Source organism: Stegastes partitus, unplaced genomic scaffold (assembly GCF_000690725.1).
Source record: "Stegastes partitus isolate 25-593 unplaced genomic scaffold, Stegastes_partitus-1.0.2 Scaffold405, whole genome shotgun sequence".
Taxonomy (NCBI): Eukaryota; Metazoa; Chordata; class Actinopteri; family Pomacentridae; genus Stegastes; species Stegastes partitus.
The window spans coordinates 281,749-301,717 of record NW_007578136.1 but is presented as its reverse complement, the minus strand read 5'-3'; the positions used below and the strand labels follow the sequence as shown (position 1 = coordinate 301,717).

The window sequence follows — 19,969 nt, the reverse complement described above, 5'->3', positions numbered from 1 at the left end:
GGCCATTTAATGTGAGGAGGATGAACACACTCGTCCCACGCAAACACAAGTGATCAGCACTGCTAAGTCATGGATGGCTTTAGTTGTAAAGAGAAGAAGAATCACGGGAACGAGAGAAGCGCCAACAGCACACAATAAGACTCCGGTTTCAATTCTCCTCAATTTGCCTCCTCACTCAGCGAAAGCGTGAAGCATTGTTGCGGATAAAATTCTGATATTTCCAGAGGTGATTTGCGGAGGAGAATTCCAATGAAAAAAAAAAAAAAAAGAATGGCATCAAAGAAAAAAAAAAAAAAAAGAATGGCATCACTAGTCACTGACAAAGGAAGACAGGCTGAAAGAAACATACGAAAATATGGAAAAACACATAATGAACCACCTTTAAAATGTGTCTTGATGTGTCGTGAAACACACAAACACCTGATCTATGATTATAGTCTACTTATAGAAGTATTTACAAAACATATCTCGCTTGTGAAAGTGTAAATTTTACAATTTCATTCAGCAGACGTGTTTATCCAAAGCAATGTAACATCTGACTCATTCTCCCCAGACAGATGGGTTTTGAACCTCTGATCTCCACTGCCAGAGTGTCAGAAGCCGTCTATGTCCATGCCTCAACAGAGGTGGAGGTCTGAGGCATCACCTCGCACCTGTTTACAACTCAGTCCTAAGATCTCTCCCCAGGAAGATGAAACCACATCCACATCTAGCCACAAAGACCCTAACGAACCCCTTTGTGTCAGGGGGCGCACTAACGACTGACATAACGAGGGGGAGGAGCAACTACCCCCAATTGAAACTCAGGTGTTAATGGCTCTTCAAGGATATCACTACCTGGAATTCCCAACTAGTCAGTCAGAACTGATGAAGCCTCTTGGATGAAACGTCTTCAAGGAACTCAAGCGAGTTCAGTTGCTACGATTAATCTACCGGAACAAGCATGACCTGGACGATGGAGAACCTTCACAGACACGTTAGCACTGAGCTACCCAGCTATAGATCAGTTACAGTGCTTTTGAAAATCACATGCGTTCCTTCAAAGGAGCAAGAATGAGTTCGTAAAGTTGCTTTAAAATCGCTGTGTTCATTATTGTGTGTAGAAGCCGATAACGAAATAAAAGTCCTGAACCGATAACTTAATAACTTTCAGCCAATAACATAATAACTTGTTATGTTATTGGCCAGAAGATATTACGTTATCGGTTCAGGACCTTTATTACATTATGGGTCTATTATATTTTAAAATTCATCACGTTATCGGCCATCATCGGCTTCTACATCGCGTCCGACCGTTTTCCGCCCACCTCGCTTTCCTCCACACACCCCTATCGCGCACACATTGCACAAACAAAGAGCAGAAAGGCCAGACAGGCGGCATCAACTGAGCACTTTTCACACCGCTCCGTCAAAGCGAGGCAGAGCTGACACGCACAATACTCTTGGCTACTGCTGCAGGATTCTGCAAGCCCACTTGGCTCCAGCATCAGGCCAACAATGTGGCAGGCGGGAGGGTCAGCCAGTGGAAACGAGTGGAGGACCCGCTGAGGGCCAGCTGAAGCCATTCGCACGTCGTTTTCTTTTTTAGCAGCAGCCGGTGTAATGCGCGCGATGTCCAGATAAACACTTCAGTATACATAAAGGATTAATAATGACAGAAAACCTGGGCAGCCAGCCATGAAAGTGACCCGCGATGCCATTCATTCAGACAGCATCCAAGTCAGACAAGCTTGAGGAAGCACTTTCACACTCCAATACATCAAAGCATTATACTTCCCTGAACAGACACCTTAATTTATATAGGAAACCCCATCGAGTGAAGGCCAACTTCTCACATAAGGAAAGCTCGGCGTGTCAAACGCGAGGCGTGCATCATTCATCGGAAAGGAAATAGATGTTACTGACCCTTGCCTGTTTAATGTGGGTCAATAGCGTGTTGCCATTTCTTAAAGCCATAACACGCTGTCCTAATGGTGCACAATATTTATTGCCAACACACAAGATTGGCTTTAAATCGTTAGCCTCATAGCATAATTACCTAAGTAATTTTTTGGTCAAAATTGAGATATTTGCCTAACTTCACTCTCCTATTACTTCTGCATCATCCTGTCTTTCTACCTATGTCATTGGCCAATCACATCTGGTTGAATGTACTGTTAACAAATCAATAATAAATGCCAATGTCATTTCTAAAAATTGTGTTTTTTCTCATTTCCCAAAAACATGAAAATATGACTTAGGCAAGTATGCTATGAGGCTAACGAAATATAGCTATTGTTTTAATTTATAAGAAAAAGCACTAAACTTACCCAAAGGTCTCATATTGTCTCACATGTCCTCAGAATGTGTCTTACTGTTATATAACCCCTGATTTTAGCCATGTTCTACCCCTAAATGGTTGTTACAGTTAAGTCACTGGTGTCCACACCCCCTTCAGGAAGAAGACTCGCTCTCGTTGCCTTAACGGACTGGGTGGTCTTCAGTTCTTCCGCTGGTTGGTGTTCATTTCTTCTGTTGCTTTGAGTGTTTGGGGCCCTTTTCGTTCCGTTTTGCTGGCGGCTTTTGGATTTTCGTTTTGGCGTTAGTAGGAGGCGCTTTAGCCTGGCGGTACACCTGGTGGGTGCTGAGTTTGGTTGTTGATGGTTTGCGTTTGGCAGGCTGGGGCTGTGCATGGTTATGCTTATTTTCAGTTTCAGTTCGATTGGTTCCTCAGATGGAAAATAGAACTTTAATAACATTCTTCCTGGCTTGTAAAGTTGTGAGGCTATCTAGGGCTTAAATGTCTTTGTATCTTAACAGCTTTTACTTTACAGCTCAAAGTTTATAACAACCACAAAACACAATCAAAAACTAGATTTTTTTTTACCATATGGGATCTCTATAAGATCACATGTTGATGATTTTCACCCCATGTAACGAGCATGTTTGATTCATGTGTGCTCAACTTTACTCCAGCGATACGTTTTAAGCCATTTCACACTTAGATGCTTTTTTTACGGACAGACTCAGAGCCGGCTTTGTACACGCGTTTGATGAAAAGACCAAAAGACTGCAGCAGATGGGGACACACTCTCGCTGACGTATCTGCTAGGCACATTTTCGGCGATGCTTCTCAGACTTGCCGGGGCAGTGCTGCTGCACAGCAGTCACATCATATCAGGCTGTCAGCTGAAACACACACACACAAAACCTTCCCTTTCTCTTTTACGATGGCTGAGAGATCTAAGCCACTATAAATTGAGAGCTCTCTCCCATCTAGTAATTCGAATTCATATAGATATGACACTCTCATGTGCCCTGTGTGGATGAACACACTCACAATCTCCAAAGACAGATTGGTTATGAAGCTGAGTTGCGACTACTGAACCTAAAGTTGAATATATATTTATATAAAACTTGGGAATCTTTGGTTTAAGAACAGTTTCGACTCATTTGTTAATTTGAGGGGAAGTTTGACCAGTTCCTCAGATATCCTGCTCATGAGACTGAAACAATGAGAGAATCTGGGAAGTACAGGCTACAAAGAAGGGGGGAAAATACAATGAGAAGACTATTTCCCTGTTGGTAATGGTGGCAAATTCTGTGCCAATTAGTGGTATGACATGAGTGTGAAAGCAAGACTGAGCTGAGAAAGAGCAGTGAAGAGCGGTGACAACGTGAGGAAGACTCCAGCGCCACCGAATCAGGAGTGACTTTGGACTCAGATATGCACACAAGGTAGGTTCTCATTAAAATGGTAACACTTTTCTGCAAAGTAAAATCTAAAAAAATCGTCTAAAAATTCAAGAACGAGATCACATGATCAGTCGACCAGCAGCAACCCGGACACATCACTGCGTTTCACTGCTGCTTGCAATCTATGACATTTGTGTTCATCACTTGGTCTCTCCTGATCCACGTCTAATGTGCGGCGTTTCATCAGCCTGCTGATGCATCCACTCATTTTCACTCTGGGTGTTTTCTGGTGAGACGCAACGGCGAGTGACGGTATGATATTTGTAGTCAAAGGAGGTACCACGATATCAAGACATAAACACGTCTTGATGCAGCAACATTTGATATTCCACACATGGCGTATCGTTGTGTGCCCGCCTCGACATCGACGTGGAGTCGAAGCAGCTGCGTGTGGAAGCCGATGAGGTCATTATCCAGCTCATTTTCTCTGCCATTAGATGTTTTAATATCGCCAGCTGGTGTTTGAGAAACGCCGTCGCAAATGCAGGCGCACAGAGCGGCGGTTCACAAACGCCGTCTGGCATCTGCAGCAGCGTTTAGAAATGCTAAAGAACTGACACGGATAATGACCTCACCGGCGTCCGTCTCCTCGCGGTGTGGTCCTCGACAGAAGTTCAGAACGAAGCAGACGGAGCTTTGATGGCTGGTGTTGAACATATGTACACACCGACAGAATAACGTGACTCCACAGCAGCTCTCTCGTCCATGGATGCTGGTTCTTAGATGGTTTGCAAGTTGAACCAACTCCGAAGCAGCACCAGGAGCTAGTTCAGGGGTGTCCAGTCCTGGTCCTCGAGGGCCACAATCCTGCATGTTTTAGATGTTTCCTTCTTCCAACACACCTGATTCAAATGATCAGGATTGTTATCAGGCTTCTGCAGAGCTTGACGATGAGCTGATCATTTGAATCAGGTGCGATGGAAGAGGGAAGCATGCAGGATTGTGGCCCTCGAGGACCAGGATTTGACACCCCTGAGCTAGTTTGTGTTAGTGGAAAAGGATTGAGCGACGTTAGAGCAGATACAGACTCAGGAAATGTTCCTCATGAAGACAATCAGCCAAAAACACAAACAACTCTGTGGTCAAAACATAAATTACACAATCCATAAATCAATACACAATCCCAAAAGGCAGAACATTGAGAACTAACCGGGTTTGGATCTTCCTCTGACCACGGCACCGTCTGTATTGTACATGCAAGTGAAAAGGACATCAAACTGGAGTCCCCCGAGGCGACTTAAGCTTTGAAATAATGGAATCAATAGAAGAGGACAGTCACTCCAGTGGCTTGTCCACTGCCACCGCTTTATCCATCTGAGAAACAGTTTGCTTACACAAGCAGATCGCCGAGCAGATAACAAACAACAACAACAACAAAATGGTAAAGCCTATCCCACCCCTACATACAGCGGACACCTCCCAGAGGAATCCCATCCATTAGACAAACGCCATCACACTGGGTTCAAACCTAAAACACGACACAAGGTCAGATCTTTACAAACATTATTTTTTCTCCCGTGTCAAACCTGCAGCTCGACAATAACAAGGACGTGAAGCAGATGTGTTACTGTCACTCCGACACATGAAGCCAGCCTCATAAAACTGCGGGTTGTGTTGCGAGCGCAGCACCTGGAAGCTGCAGTCAGTCAAGAAGCATTTTATGTCACGATGTAGAGAGATGAGGCGGCGGGGGGTGAACAAAGAATAGCAAAACTTTCTATTGTGTGTCACAAAGGCTGAGAAAGCTGTGAGGCAGCGAGACAATGACAAACAAGGAAGAGGTCTAATAGATATAAATGTGAGCCGAATCTAAGACTCGGCTCCGGTGCATTTATATCTTCTCTATTATTCGCTAAAAATCTTTCGACACCTTCTCCCATCAGCTGTCCAGTTGGCTGCAACTAAACGGTGTGCTTAGCAGTCACAGCGCCGTCAAGCATTTCCTCAACCGTATACATGCAGCAGCACGCCGAGTATTTCAGCCGCTGTGTGGTTTTAATCAGATCCAGGACGTGGAAAATGTTCAATGTCATGAATGCGACAGATATCTGGGATCACAAATTTGTTTAATACCCACTGGAGGCTGCTAAATTAGCCAGTGAATAAGAGGAAAACACGACAACAACTTGGGTTTAATGATAATGGGAAAAGATTCCGATGTCATAAACAGTATCTCATAATAAGAAGCGATCCAACAGAGAAAAATCGTCTTAATAACAATTTAGTATCTACAGGGAAATACACCTAATGAGAAAGGCAAGAATAATAAGAAAGAGCCTCCCATAAACAAGATGTAATAGTGTCACATTAAGGAGAAAATGGCTTAGAATATATAGAAAGATAGCTATTATATGAAACTTTCTTTTCCTAAAAAAGATGGATGCATTATACTTTCAAGCGGATTAAAGCTGATTTTCATATGCGGCTGTAAAGTTTTCCATTTATTCTCAAATTGCTGAAATGATTTTTTTTTTAATCTTTGATGTGAAAGAGACACAAAAAGTTTTTCCATGACCTTAAATTTGATGAATATGCTTTAAATTTTCCTCAAAATGCCAGTTAACACCCCCCTGCCCTCGGCTCCACGTCGCTGGATTCCAGCTCTCGGCAACAAACAATACATATCGACTTAACTAGGCTCTGAGTGTGCGTGACTGACACACACATGCACACACTTCACAGCAGCTGCTGTCTGCAGAGCTGCAGCTCATTACCATGGCACCTGAGGCTTAAAGCACAACTTGGGTTTTCCCTGTTAGAGAATGAGGGTGAGCTACGGCTCCTGCAACATCCAACCAGGCATGCACACTTTTTTTTTTCACGACCGGGGTTTAGTGTGTCGTCTCCCTCCCCGCTTGTTTTGTTCATTAAACACTACAATGGCACATCACAAATCCAATTAAGTCTAAGAAGAAAATGCACATTCCCAGATGCAAAAAAAACAACCAGGTATTCTCCTGCATAAACTGTGCTAACTACCGAGTAGCCCCTGACAGATGGATAAATAGCTGAGAGGAGATCGGGCAAACAAGCTCTTGAGAGGGGAGACAAGCAGATGGAATCTACTTCCCACACAAAGAAAAGAGCTGTGAGGACTCAGGGAAATTGAGATGACAGAAGGTGAATGGACTTGTGATGAAACTCTCAAGTTTGATAATACGGTACATGACAAGCATCACTCTGTGGAGATGCCTAGCAACACACCAAAAGAAGATTAAAGACACAGGTGTGCAAAAAAACCCCCACACATCTGTTGGCATCTTTGTGCAGCACGCCAGGAAGCCGAGCTGGAAAGGTGCAAGAAATCCATTCTTCTGCTCATGACAGAGAAATTACAGCTGGGATGATGCAAAGTGAAGACGTGGAAGTGAGGTCACGGAAAAACCTGCTTGAACTGATGATGAAGATAAAAGGGACGGTGCATGAAGCTGCCAGATGTAGCCAAAACTGGAGCTCTACTTTCTCCACTGCAACCTTCCCTCCTCCCTTCGCTCTATCTCTCTCTCTCGCCAATCCTCCCTCCCCCCTCTCTCCTAATCTCTCTCTCTCTCTCGTCTGTCTGTCTCACCCTCGCTCTCTCTCTCTCTCCACACACACACACTCAGACGCACACAAACAGCAAAGAGGAGAAAGCCGGAGAGCAGAACTGCGGCGGCACGATGGGGATATTCTGCCTGCGTGGGCTCCGTCGCTGAGGCGTCCGGAGTTCAGCCACAGAGTGTGTGTGTGTGTGTGTGTGTGTGTCTGCTCATGTGTGAGTGTGTGTGTGTGTGAGTGGGTGAAAGCCCGTTGCCGACGCCGTGCGGAAAAAAAAAAAAAAAAAAAAAGGGAAGAAGGGGAACCAGAGGAAAGAGAAGAGGGGGGAAGCGTTGACTGTGTCTGGGGCTCGGAGGAACCTCACGCCACCGGATCAGAGGACGCAGATGTGCAACAACTACTCCCAACTACTGCCGCTTCCCCACTGCGTGCCACTGCCTGCCCGTCCTGCTAACTTCTGCCATGGCATAGCCTCCTCTTCCAGCTTGCTTCTAAGCCGCCAAGGAAACGGGCATGCACGGGCGCAACCGGGGATCTAGGCTATCACATCCTTAACATCAGCAATTCACAGTCTGAGGTGAGTTGCTCCTCTCCTCCTCCTCCTCCTCCTCTTGTCTTCTCCTCTATTTCACCTCTCGGTCTGCAACTGCAAAGGGGAGGGAAAGTCTGTTCAAATAACCTCTGGAGAGGGGAGAAATCTACTCGCTCAGTGGGACTGAGCCTGGGATAAGCCGTGAGGAATATATGTTGTTTTTTTTCTACTGAAGATTTTCCCTTTTGATCAAATATCAACTGTGTGGCACATGAAAGGAGGTAAATCTCAGATTGATTTTATGCCTAGTTGCCTCTGCCGGGGCGAAGTGGTTAAGGGAGATTGTGGAATGAGCCAGTGCTGAGTTTAACAGATGATGCAGCCACTTTAGGAAACTTTAAAAACCCCCGAAAATGTTTTTGGTAAATATTAAGGAGGAGAGAGAAAAGAAAACAACTCTCTGCCTCTGCTCGGTGACATTTATCAGACGTGACGGGTCAGGTTTTTGTTTCCAGGAGGGTTTTGATCCAGATGTAACCTGACTGGATCGGCACACAGAACTACAACGGTGCTGGCGTACGAGGACTTGCATGATGCTGCATTTCCTCTCAGGTTGTGTGCAGCTGAGTGAGCATTACATAAAACACACTAACGTCTAAATCCCCCCCCTCCAAAAAAAAGAAAGTGCATGAAGCTGCCGTGCCACGTACGGTGGCAGAGGGCAGGTAGCTTGCAGCAAAGAGAAATGAGGTAACGGGCATCAGACAGTTAGCCGCATCAGATGAAGGACCTTAACAGAGGACTAATCTAGATTAATGGAGTGGGTGAAGCCAGCATCTCCTTACAGATTACTGGTGCATGGGTGTGTGTGTGTGGATGTGGGAGGGAGGATGGGAGGGAGAGAGGGAGGGAGGGGTGAGGGGCTGGGGAGTGGGCGAGAGACTATAGGTTAAAAAAAAAAACCTTCACATCTCAACTGTCCTTCAGTTGCCACACAAAATGCACGTCAGTCCCACTCATCCCCATCAAGCTCCTGCTATCGCTGTCTTCCCCTTCAACCATTGCTCACATCAACGCTCCGATACAATCTTCCCTATGCTCTATTTCACTTTCCGCAGACAGTGAGAAGAGGACAGAGGGAAACTGATGAAGACAGATAGAGGGAGAGACAGGAGAAGCGAGAGAGAGAGAGAGATTATTTGTGTGAGAAACAATAGAGCGAGGCAGGAGAGGATGTTTTAATTTTGCTCTTAAGAGAAGCAAAAAAAGTGTTATTTCTTTACTAAACACACAAAAATCACAGGTAGGTGACGACAGGAAACAAGAGGTGACCCCCTTCATGTGTCTGTCTGGCTTTAACCTTCAAGCTGCCTCAGTGGGAGCCGGGCATGGCAGTCTAGCAGGAATATATATGTGATGGCCTGATGCTTCAAAGCTCATCTATATTTTTAGGAATCAGTCATACATTTCACCCAGTAGTTCTCCAGAGAGCAGGAAGACGACAAAAAATTAAAAAAACGCGTGTGCATCCTTCTCCTCTGCACTGCAAATGCAGAGAGGTGCACGGAGACGGAAAGGTAGAACAAAGTTGCATCAAAGCTTTCACGCGCAGGAACGTCTTTGCACACGACTGAGCGAACCGGCAGCAAAAAAAAAAAAGTACAAGTTTCCGAACGAGTGGCGAAGTGTGCGTTGGCCTCCCGTGGCCCTGCTCGCTGGGAGGGGTACTCATTCATCCAGAAAACAAATTACTCTCCTATAAAAGAACGACTGCTTTTGGAACAAGCCAGATGTTACCTTTCATGTGCTAATAGGATTATTCATTAACAGTCTGATTTTTTTTTTTCTTCCTGGGAGCGCCATAACAACGCCACGCAGCCGAGGCGTGCGTCTGTTGCTGAAGAGCGGCTGATGTCTGTTTGTGGGCTTTTGGTACGTTTGTTGCATGCACAAGGAGACGTTGCACCTGATCTCACCTGGGTGCTGTTGCCAGTGTGTGCTGGTGTATGTGTGTGTGTGCAGAAGTGTGCTTCCCGCTGCTTTGCAGTGAGGGCCCAGCCAGCTGGGGCTCCAACAGGCCCACAGGCAGAGGAGCAGGAGCTGGGGAGGATTTCCATTTTTGTAGTAGAGGGAAAGAAGTAAACACACATATTTTAATGTTTAATATGTGTATTATAGGGCTGCAGCTTATAATTCTTTACATATAGAACATTTTGTCTAGAATATACTAGAAAAAAGAGCAATTTTTAACAGACAAAGGTGACGTTTTATACTGCATTGCCTGAATATTATCAGAGAAAAGTTCTAAGATTTGAGAAGATTGGGAAAAGAAAATGTTCTGCAATTTAGCTGCTAATTATCAAAATTGTTGTCAATAAGTTTCTGTTCATCCGCTCTTCATTTTCAGCACAGTTTACCTGCACCTTGAGGAAAAAAAACAACTATTGCTAGACTTTTTTGCTGAAAAATGCAAATCGAGTTTGATTTGATCAGCTAGGACTGTTCGGCGTGTCCTTGTTCTGTGGACAGTTATAAAACTTCTTTTCAAAAGAAGTCTGTAAACTGAACAGCAGTCGCTTTGGATGCATGATATTGCTTTCATGAGATTCAGTTGAGCTGACCAGTTGATGCGTCTTGCAAACGAGACAGGAGAGCCTTTGGTTTCTTTCATCCTTGACCTCTACCGATTCTTATTCACGGCTTCCTTCTCCGCGGCTTCATCCATCGCTTTCATCTCTATTTCTATGTATTTTACTCACATTCAGTCCTGCACCTTTCAAGCACAGGAACAAGTCTTCATTCTCCATCCCTGCACCTGTTTAGTCTCGTCTTTTCCATTCTAGCGTGCATGTGTGTGCATGTGTCTCGTTTCATTTTTTTCTCTTTGCCGGGGATGACGATGAGGAATGTGAAAGCAGCAGGGGAGTTCTCTAGTTACCCATCAGCTTTGAAACCTCAGTGTGTCTAGAAGGCAAAGAGAGAGGGAGAGACGGAAAGACACAACAAAAGGGAAAGACAAAGAGAAGATGTGAACAAAAAAAAAAAGAGGAATAAACAGAGAGGAGAGATATAATGTTCTGTAGAAAGACAAAGAGCAGGAGGAGAAAAAAAAGAGGAGAAAACGATCTCATGCATTCTGATTAGAACAGGCAGCCTCTGCAGCACGCATCTTTTCCTGAGGTCTGATCTCCACCTACGTTCGTCTGTATGTTCAGTGACGTATGGACGGGCTTCACCGAGCTCCCAGGGAGCCACCTGGGCACGAGCGAATCACACGAAGCCAATTAAATACAATGAGCAAGGAAATAAAAAAAAAAAAAAAGGAAAACATGCACAATTCAGCAGGGACATAGTGAGTAAAAGAGAATAGGAAGGCTACACTGTCCGCAGGCTACAGTCCAAGGATACCAAAGTACCCGGCAAACACAACAGTAGGCCGACGGTCGGCTGTGTTGGAACATAATAGTCATTTGTAGTACGACACAACACATGCAGCGAGGCCTGGGAGGCTCAGAAAGACGCTGCTAGTCTATATAAAAGCTTATAACCGCTGTAGTTCTTGTAGTGTCTGTCGCTCGAGCACTTTTCTTCTGAATCAATGACTCCAACAGATGAAAACATTAATAGAAAATATAGATGTGAAAGCTTAAGCGACATGGATTTTCGATCTAAGCCGTGCATATGGTGGAAATTTAACGTGTAAGGATATTCCGATGGCTGCGGATTAACAGCAAATCTGGATTCATTCCGTCACATTTCATGGCTTCTGACATCAGAACAGACACGTTTATGCAGATTTTAATTACTAATGAAACATACAAACACTGAACAACTACTGCGCATTATTCTGTTATTTCACTTTGAATCGCTCACGAGGTTCATCGATCAGTTCTGGAAGATCTGGTTTTAATCCGAGCTTTGTTAAGCCGATGGGCGAGTTCACAGCTATCCCAGATCTAAACGTGATCGCAACCAGGATTGAAGAGCGACGGGGTGAAGCACGTTTATAAAGTCACAACAACAAAATATGCTCCAGGCGTTGTTTAGTCATTACTGCACGACTACACGATGAGAAAAACCTTTAAAACGACACAACAGATCACTAGTGCACGACGGCTGAGCGACAATTATTTGAAAGACAATCCCTTTAAAATCCTGTCGTTTCCAACAGTGCTACGCCGCGGCATTAAGCTACCATTAACTGACAAAAGATTTGCTGCGTTTGGTGGCGGCCTAATGCACTATACTGACGTTATCCCTCAACACTAGTACAGTCAATCCTCCAGCTATATATATATATAAACATATATATATACGCTCACATCACACCCTGAGAGCACGGGACTGGTGCAGCTCTGACACAGACAGAAAATGAAAAAGCCAACAATAAAGCTAAACTGTTAAACGACCTTCCAGCGCACTTTACTTTTTTCTTTTACTGCACAATCAATGTGCTGTTAAGAGACAGATCAAAGACTTTTTTAAAAAACGCTGCTAAGGCCGGTGTAATTATGAGCCGAAGCTGACAGACAAGGGAGGAAAAAAAAGAACAAAACAAGACGAGAGTTTAGAAGTTTGATGACTGGGCTGATTGCAGGTCGAGCGGTTATTGGCACAGTTAAACGTCAGATCGAAGATTATGCATTACTTTACTGATTCACTGTAAAATGAATAAGTTAGAAACGCTGCGTCCTACTATCGGTCGTCACTCTGTGATTTTTTCCCAACAACTCATTAGTTATTGGTCATAAATAAAAGCAGATCATCACTGGAGGATAAATACTGGAAAGTGCAGTTTTCAGACAAACAAAGGGAAGTTTTGGGTTGGAGTTTGGATCAATCTAGAGTCTAAAAATTTCACTTTTATTGCAAATAAATATTGGTTGTACCAGTTTCCTTTAGTAATAAGACTCTGCATAAGTATTGGTGATAAAAAAAAGAAGCTAGCGGTCGACCCGAAGTTCTGTCTCTTCTTCAAATTGCACCTGAGACGACGCCAAAGCTGTGCAGATTCTTTAAGGTCGCTTCGTCTAACTTAAAAACCTAATACCGACTGCATATGTTTACTTGTGACTTCTTATTTAGCTCAGTCATCATTGGGAAGTCCTTTTAAAAGAACATATTTCCAACAATCGGCAAACATTACACCCCAAAAACTGTGACATTATCGAACATTTTATTTCCAAACCGTGGGCATTTATTTAATAATATGCACCACAATAGCATTTCTGGAACAGAAAATGTGGGAAGCCGCCTGCAGCAATGTGCTGCCATTCAGCCACAAGAGTATCAGCGAGGTCAGGCACTGATGTCGGGTGATAAAGCCTGGCTCACGAATGGAGCTCCAGTTCATCCCAAAGGTGCTGAATGGAGTGGAGGTCTGAGCTCAGGACGAACAGGCCTTCCCTAAACTGTAGATGGAAGCACATTTTGTCTAAAATATCCCCACATTATGTCGCATTAAGATCTCTCTCAATTGGAACGAAGAGGCTCGCATCATGAGAAACCCTGGAGCAGAAGTATGAAGCCGTGCAGAACACGAGCAAATAGCTCAGAGTCGTGCTGCCAATAAAATATTTCCACGTTTTACGCTCCGTGTGTGTTTTTTAGCCGTTTAAGCAACGTAACATAAAAGCGGGCCGAACAAGAACCACCCAGTTAAACGTTCAAACAAGAAGAAGATGTTTACATTGCTGCTGCTAATTGAAATGTATAGCCACGTTTCCAGCACTTCATCAATTCCCCAGTTTTGCGATGCATGCTGTATTAATGAATTCTCCCTTCGGTGGAGCAGAAGCGATAAAACAAAATTAGTCAGCCTAGAAGTTAAGGCGAACGTTCAATCCCCGGGCGGAATCAAGGAACAGACGTTTCCTTATTTTAAGATTTCATCCCAGCACCCAAAAGTGAAATTCTGCAAGTGCCACTCAAGGAAACTGCTGAATCACACGCAGTTTAAAATAATGCAAATAGTGGAGACTTACTGTTGAATGCAAAGTGAAAAAAGACCCAACGAACAACAGCTCACTGCAGCAGCCTGGACTGTGCACGTGAGGCTTTAAATAACGGCTAAACGGAAGACATTTTCCCAAGAATCAGAAGTGCTCAACAGGCTTTCATCGCAGCCAAACACAGCTGTGCCCCTAGAAATAACCCAAATAGTGACCCACGGTGGCAGCGTGGCAGCCACGTGAGCCGCGCAGCTAAAAAAACAAGGTCAGATATGTGCTTTGCCATGTGCATGTGACCCTGTGAGGTCTGTTTTTGGTCTGGGTAGAAAATAGTAGGTCAGTTCACTTCACTAACTTGCCCCTAAATCGAAAGAAGGCGCCCGGGCCACCAGATGAAAAAAAAAGGGGGGCAGTTTGTCACAGCTTTGCGTGCTGAATCATGCTGTTTATGCAGCAGGCCGGAGGTGGTGTTCCAGCCAGAGGTGAGCTTCCAGCGCTGCTGCAGTCGCCTGGGTCTGAACCCAACGGGAAGCAAATCAGATATCATGAAGCCAGGGACGCATCCTTCAGCCTGCAGAGTGTCAAGAAGGATCACATTTAAGGGAGGATCTGATACAATAGCATGAAAACACTGTTGGTGTTTAGAACAAGCTTCAACCGCAATCAAAAACAAATTGAAGATAATGTTTAAATGTGGACTCGCTAATAACACAGAAGTATTCATTGACCTCGTTTGAAGACGAGATGTACGTTAACATTTTAATCTCACTCTCAAAATGCCGTCCTCTGAACAAACAGTGACAGCAGATAAAAGTCTGGGAATAAACGTGGTCAAACAAGCCAGGAGGAGGAAAAAAGGGAAGAAAGAAAATCAGGCTTCCCTCAACTGAAAGGGCTTCAGATGCTGCACAGCTGGGCTAATAATCGTATTGGATTGTGTTATGGGCAGGCCGGATTATTCCACTTCTCGTAAGTCCCTCTGCTTTCACAGCTCAATCAACCTAATGGCAAGAAGGTCAAGAGTCAGGAAGTGATTTTACTCAGGCTATACAATGGAGGGCTTTAAGGCAACACGGCTCCTTTGTGTTTCCACTGATAACTACACATGTGCTTTAAAAGACAGAAATGCCCCGACCTGACCTTTCACCCTGTGCCTACATTGATTATTTATGATGAACACCGTCCTGAGAAACCGTAAAGGTGTCGTCCACTCTTCACACACTGATAGATGTTAGGTCTTCGTTCCACAGAGAAGAAAACAAATCAATAGAGATTGTTTTTCATTTGCAACACGCTATGGATTTAATAGTTTACTATATGATGTAGTAACAAACTAATTATATAGCAGCTAATGTAGTTGCTTTATAATGTATCCCTGCGCTATATGGGAAGTGCTTAATCGTCCTTGTCCGTGTGGGCAGCGCGGGGTCTGTGTGGTTTCCTAATGTGTTCTGTGTTGGGCTTTTTTCCCACAGAAATTGCATTACACTGCACTCCCTGGTCATTTGGTTGCATCAGTAATTACCTGCCTGTTGAGAATCAAACAAACATCTGTCTGCACAGCGGCGAGCTGCCGTCTCTAACCTGTCTATACGGGCATGCTGTGCTGCTCGCAGCTTCCGATGACATGACTGGGTAATTTTTGACCAGTTTCAAGTCGGGAGTATCGGTCCGTAACGTGGCTGGGTTCGTCTATCTTTAGTGGCTCTTACAACAACGTCGGGTTCTTTTGTGAACAACGTCCTTGCTAACTCTGTTCAAACATGAGCGGGCTATTTACAGATAAGAAGCCTGATGTCCGTGAAAGAATTGGCAAACAAAACAAGTCTGAAAGATAGTAGAAATGTGCCATGCAAAGACATTTACATCCAAACTGTTTTGATTTGTCATGCTCGGCGTGGAGAGGAGGAGGAGGAGGAGGATGAGGAGGTAGTAGACCGCCACAGCATCTTGAGCTGAAAAATGGCTGGATGATAATGCCAACATGTAAAATTGCCATATTTACAGATGACACTCTTTAATGCCACTAGACAAGACTATTACGTTAGATGTTAAATGAGATAGGTGGCCGTGTGTCTCCTAAAAGAGACAAGAGACCCAGCCGGCTGTAATTTAATAATACGGAGCCAGAGTGATAGATGATGGTGACGGAGAAGACAGTGAAGGGAGGGAGGAAAAAAAAAGTCCATTCTATAGCTCCCAGGTAAGTAAACAGACAGGCCTGAAATGGGAAGTCATTCTTTGTTGACAAAGAGCAGTCATGGCAGATAAGCTGAGAGGGATAATTGTCTTATCTGATTCAGTATCTATACGAGCGTGTGTTTGCTTTTTGTAAATCAGCAGGCAAGAGGGAGAATTATGTTTCTGTCAGAGCCCTCAGAGGCACACTGCAGAGTCACGATGCCCATAACATACCTGCGGAAACCTAATTCATTATCTCTGCTTGTTCCTACTTAGGGGGTTGTTGTACAATCCTCTGGTTGTCTGTTTGCTGCTATCGTCCACATCGTTTTGTTTTTTTTTGCAGCATCTTCTCTGTTTAGTTAGAAAATAGAAGATGAGAAGATGCATATGCTGGGAGGGGGGAGTGCAAACATGGCCCCAAGAAGGCCTCAAAATTCTGTGTTTATTAATTATTAACCGTGAGAAGGAAAGGTTAGACAGTGAAGAATCACGCCGAGCCTAATAGAGCACGGAAATGAACTGCAGACGTCTACACACAGTCAACAGCACGCCGCGATGTGTAGCCGTGTGTGTTTGAGTGTGTGATAATGTTGTGTAATTGTAAGTGCAGGGAAGGATAACCACAGCCCCCCGAAAAAATAAAAAATAAAAAGCTGCCGAGCAAACACAGACACAAACACTGTGGAAGAGGAGGCGAGGGAACTGGTAATGAAAGATGCTTTAAGTGGCGACGATAAAAGATTGAGAATCGTGTTGGAACCGGAGACGTTGGTTTCGCAGAGAAGATTAAATGCATGGCGGATATGTGCGAGGATTATTGTTGGGGAATACTAGCGCCATAAATCTAACAGTGTTTCAGTAAAACAGCAAAGAGCTTGCGAACGAAAAGATGAAAAAGAAATGAGAAGGTTTTCTTTGAAGGATGGATGCGTATGGAAACTGTCTTCTACCTTTAGTCTCTAATGTAAAGAAAACTGATCAAATATCCAACTTTAATTTTCCTTTAAATTCAGTCTGATAAAAGCACTTTTTTAATCATATTCCTTAAATAATTACACAGTTCCCTCCCGTCTCCCTCAGCTTCCAGAGCATGTGTGTTTTGTCAAGTGGAATGTAATAATCAGGCGAGGCTCTTTGTGTAAGGCTCTCATTACCAATGATTAACACAGCGTCTTTCTCCATGCCTCTCAGGAAACATGGTGAGCAAGGAGGGTGGCAAATGCATGCTCACCAACTCAGAGTCTGACTCGGAGGCGGCGCCCTTGCCCTCCACCTCGCTGGCGCTGGAGGTGAAGTATTCCCTGGAAGCCAGTCGACAGGTGAGGAAGCGAAACAAGGCCCTGCAAGTGCGTTTCAAGGACATCTGCGAGGCGCAGAACGAGCAAAGGGAGGCCGAGTTGCAGGCAGCCGGGAAAGGTGGCAAGCCAATGTCATACAAAGTGGCGTACCGCAAGTACATGACCGTCCCCGCCCGCAGATCCATTCCGAATGTCACGAGGAGCACGGGCGTCCAGACGTCGCCTGACCTGAAGAAACGCTACCAGACCTTTCCCTTTGAGCGCAAAAAAGGCCACACCTTTAAACACATGGCGGCCGTGGAAACTTATAAAGGTCAGAATAACGGTTTTGTCATGGAGGTGAAGCAGTCCAAGGCAGCTGAGCGGGGTTTAGATGAGGAGGAGGAGGGAGCCTGTGGGGGGAGCGGAGTCCTGAGGACCAGGGCTCTGCTCCATACTAATGAGTGCATTGCCACAGTGGAGCAGCACACTGCACCTGATGGCCTGTGCTCTGACGCTCTGCTGCTCAGTTGCACTGCAGACACAGACTGCCTTGCAGACACACCGAGAGGAAGCGGAGCCGGAGCACAGGCAGAGTACCAGCTCTGCAGTATCCCATCCAAAGCCAGAACAGGATTACAACACAGGGAGGCCGACGCGGACCGCTCGGCCAAGAGGCAGCTTCTCAATCTGGAGGAGGGCTCGTCCCGAACCCTGCCGGACAGGGCCTCCAAGGTTACGGGCCCCATCGCCTGGAACTCCCTCACACAGGTGGAGTGCCTGGATAGCCCATCTGTGCGGAGCAAGCGGAAGAAAGGCCTGCAGCTCAACGGGCTCTCGAGCGAGACGTTACCAAGATCCAGCGGAGGCTGTACAACGCAGGCACAGTGCCACACAGGACAGCTATCTGCCCGGCCTATACGGGGCATGGAGGAGCCTCTGTCACCCTGCATAGGCGGCGAGGCAGACAGGGCACCCTCCGACCAAACACAGGAAGCCTGTAAGCAAATAGTGCCTATGAATCAAGACGGGGATGTTAAAGCACAGCTCCAGGCCATGGAAAATCTCATCAGCTCCAGCCAAGAGACCATCAAGGTGCTGCTGGGGGTTATCCAGGAACTGGAGAAGGGAGAGGCCCACAGAGAAGGGTAAGACATCTCACTTCAAGCCTGTACTTTGCAATACTAATGCCATAGCAGTGTTCTGACAAACTGAGATTAAACCTTTTTACAGCTAACTGGATGGAATTCAAAGGGGGCAAATTTTATGCAAAGTAATACAAGGCCAGAGATTGATGTGACACTAAAAAAAAAAAAAAGAGTCAGTGACCAGCTGTAACTGAGCTCATTGTGGAAGAACAATTTTATAGCAACAATGAACGGTCACGTCAGGGTGAGAGCTGATCTATTTAATACTATAAGATCAGTTTGTGCCCTCATGCTTACAATGGTATCACAGCTACAAAAAGACACGTCATGAATCTACAAATGAGAACTGACAAAGAGGTCTGGAGTTCACAGGGTTAAGTCAACATCAGAGACACGGAGCACATCCATGATTGAACACGAACGGGGAATCTCCCCTATTGATGTGTCATGCGATTTCTGGATTCGAGGGAAAGTCTCGTATGTGTCACAGCTGCTCAGCAGAGCTTTAACTGAACCACACAAAGAGTATCAAAAAGAGATCACAGCGCATTGTCGCTGGATGATGTGGCTTTCACCTGGATGTGCCCTGCAGTGCTATTACAACGCACAAGCCTTTGGTGATGGTTTTCCTCCAGATACGGTGGCGCCGCCGCCGCAGAGCAGAGCAGACATTTCCTTCTTGCTCATTTGGTCCAAGTGGTTTGATGGCCTGCTGCATGAAACCAGCTGGAATGTTCTCGATGTTTCTGAACTGACTCAGCCACTGACGGCACCAGCCCGTCTGTCAGATCAGTGTCAGTGTATCAGCGAGGAGTTTTCTACAGAACCGATAGAAGTGCTAATCGCCAAAATTTGACCATGACAACATGTGAATTGGATGAAAGCATGAATAGAATTCTGACATAGAAATCAAATTATGGAACTTTCAAGCTGTTTCACTGCTTAAGCAAAACACCAAACTGGACACTGGTCCTCTATAGTGTTTATCTAGTAAGTCCAAGGTCTTTGGAAAAGCCTTGGCCTGTGAAAAAAGCCATTTACTGTCCAATGGATACTGAGCATATACAAAAGGGCTGCAGATAGCATCAGGCCTGCTGAAATAGAGGATTGTCTATCCAAAGGGACGAGGCAAACAAAATGGCCAATTTGTTGAGCGAATTGCTGGGACTGGCCAGTCAGATCCCTATCTGTTTTGACCAGCACCGTGTTACGGTACGGCGAAGAGAAAGTCACGAAATCAACAACCTGTTGCAAATATACACAAACGCGTGGAGCCGCCGCCGACGCTTCACACTGTATGAAAACAACTCTCAGTGTCAATCTGACTGAATGAGATGGTTAAACTCCTTTTCAACGGGCCTTGAGCGAGGAACAGATCTCACGGCAGTCTTGAGTTTACGCGATCTAAAAAGGCAATCATCCTCCTCCAATCTCGCACAAGGCAACCTTAATCTCCTTATCACCAAACTCATAAAAGTGTAGCGTGAGTGAAAAAAAAGTAGGCAGACATGTGGTGTAGCACGGGGAGCCATCTTCAGTGTGTTGCCGAGCACATCTGGCTTATCAGATGTGTCTAAAGTGGCAGGTGGGGAGAAGGAGAAGGAG

The 19,969-nt window shown here is 45.1% G+C and overlaps 2 protein-coding genes across 2 annotated transcripts in view; one reads left to right on the top strand and one right to left on the bottom strand.

Annotated features, from left to right (window-relative positions):
* Positions 1 to 19,969, bottom strand: part of dock1 (dedicator of cytokinesis 1) — a 187,177-nt gene that overhangs the window by 64,399 nt on the left and 102,809 nt on the right. The gene's annotated exons all lie outside the window — the stretch shown is intronic.
* The window catches only part of insyn2a (inhibitory synaptic factor 2A), a 20,541-nt gene continuing 17,422 nt past the window's right edge, over positions 16,851 to 19,969 (top strand). The window contains exon 1 of the mRNA XM_008285508.1: positions 16,851 to 18,364. Coding sequence (XP_008283730.1) covers positions 17,136 to 18,364 — 1,229 coding nt within the window. The 5' untranslated portion in view covers positions 16,851 to 17,135. The remainder of the gene's footprint in view (positions 18,365 to 19,969) is intronic.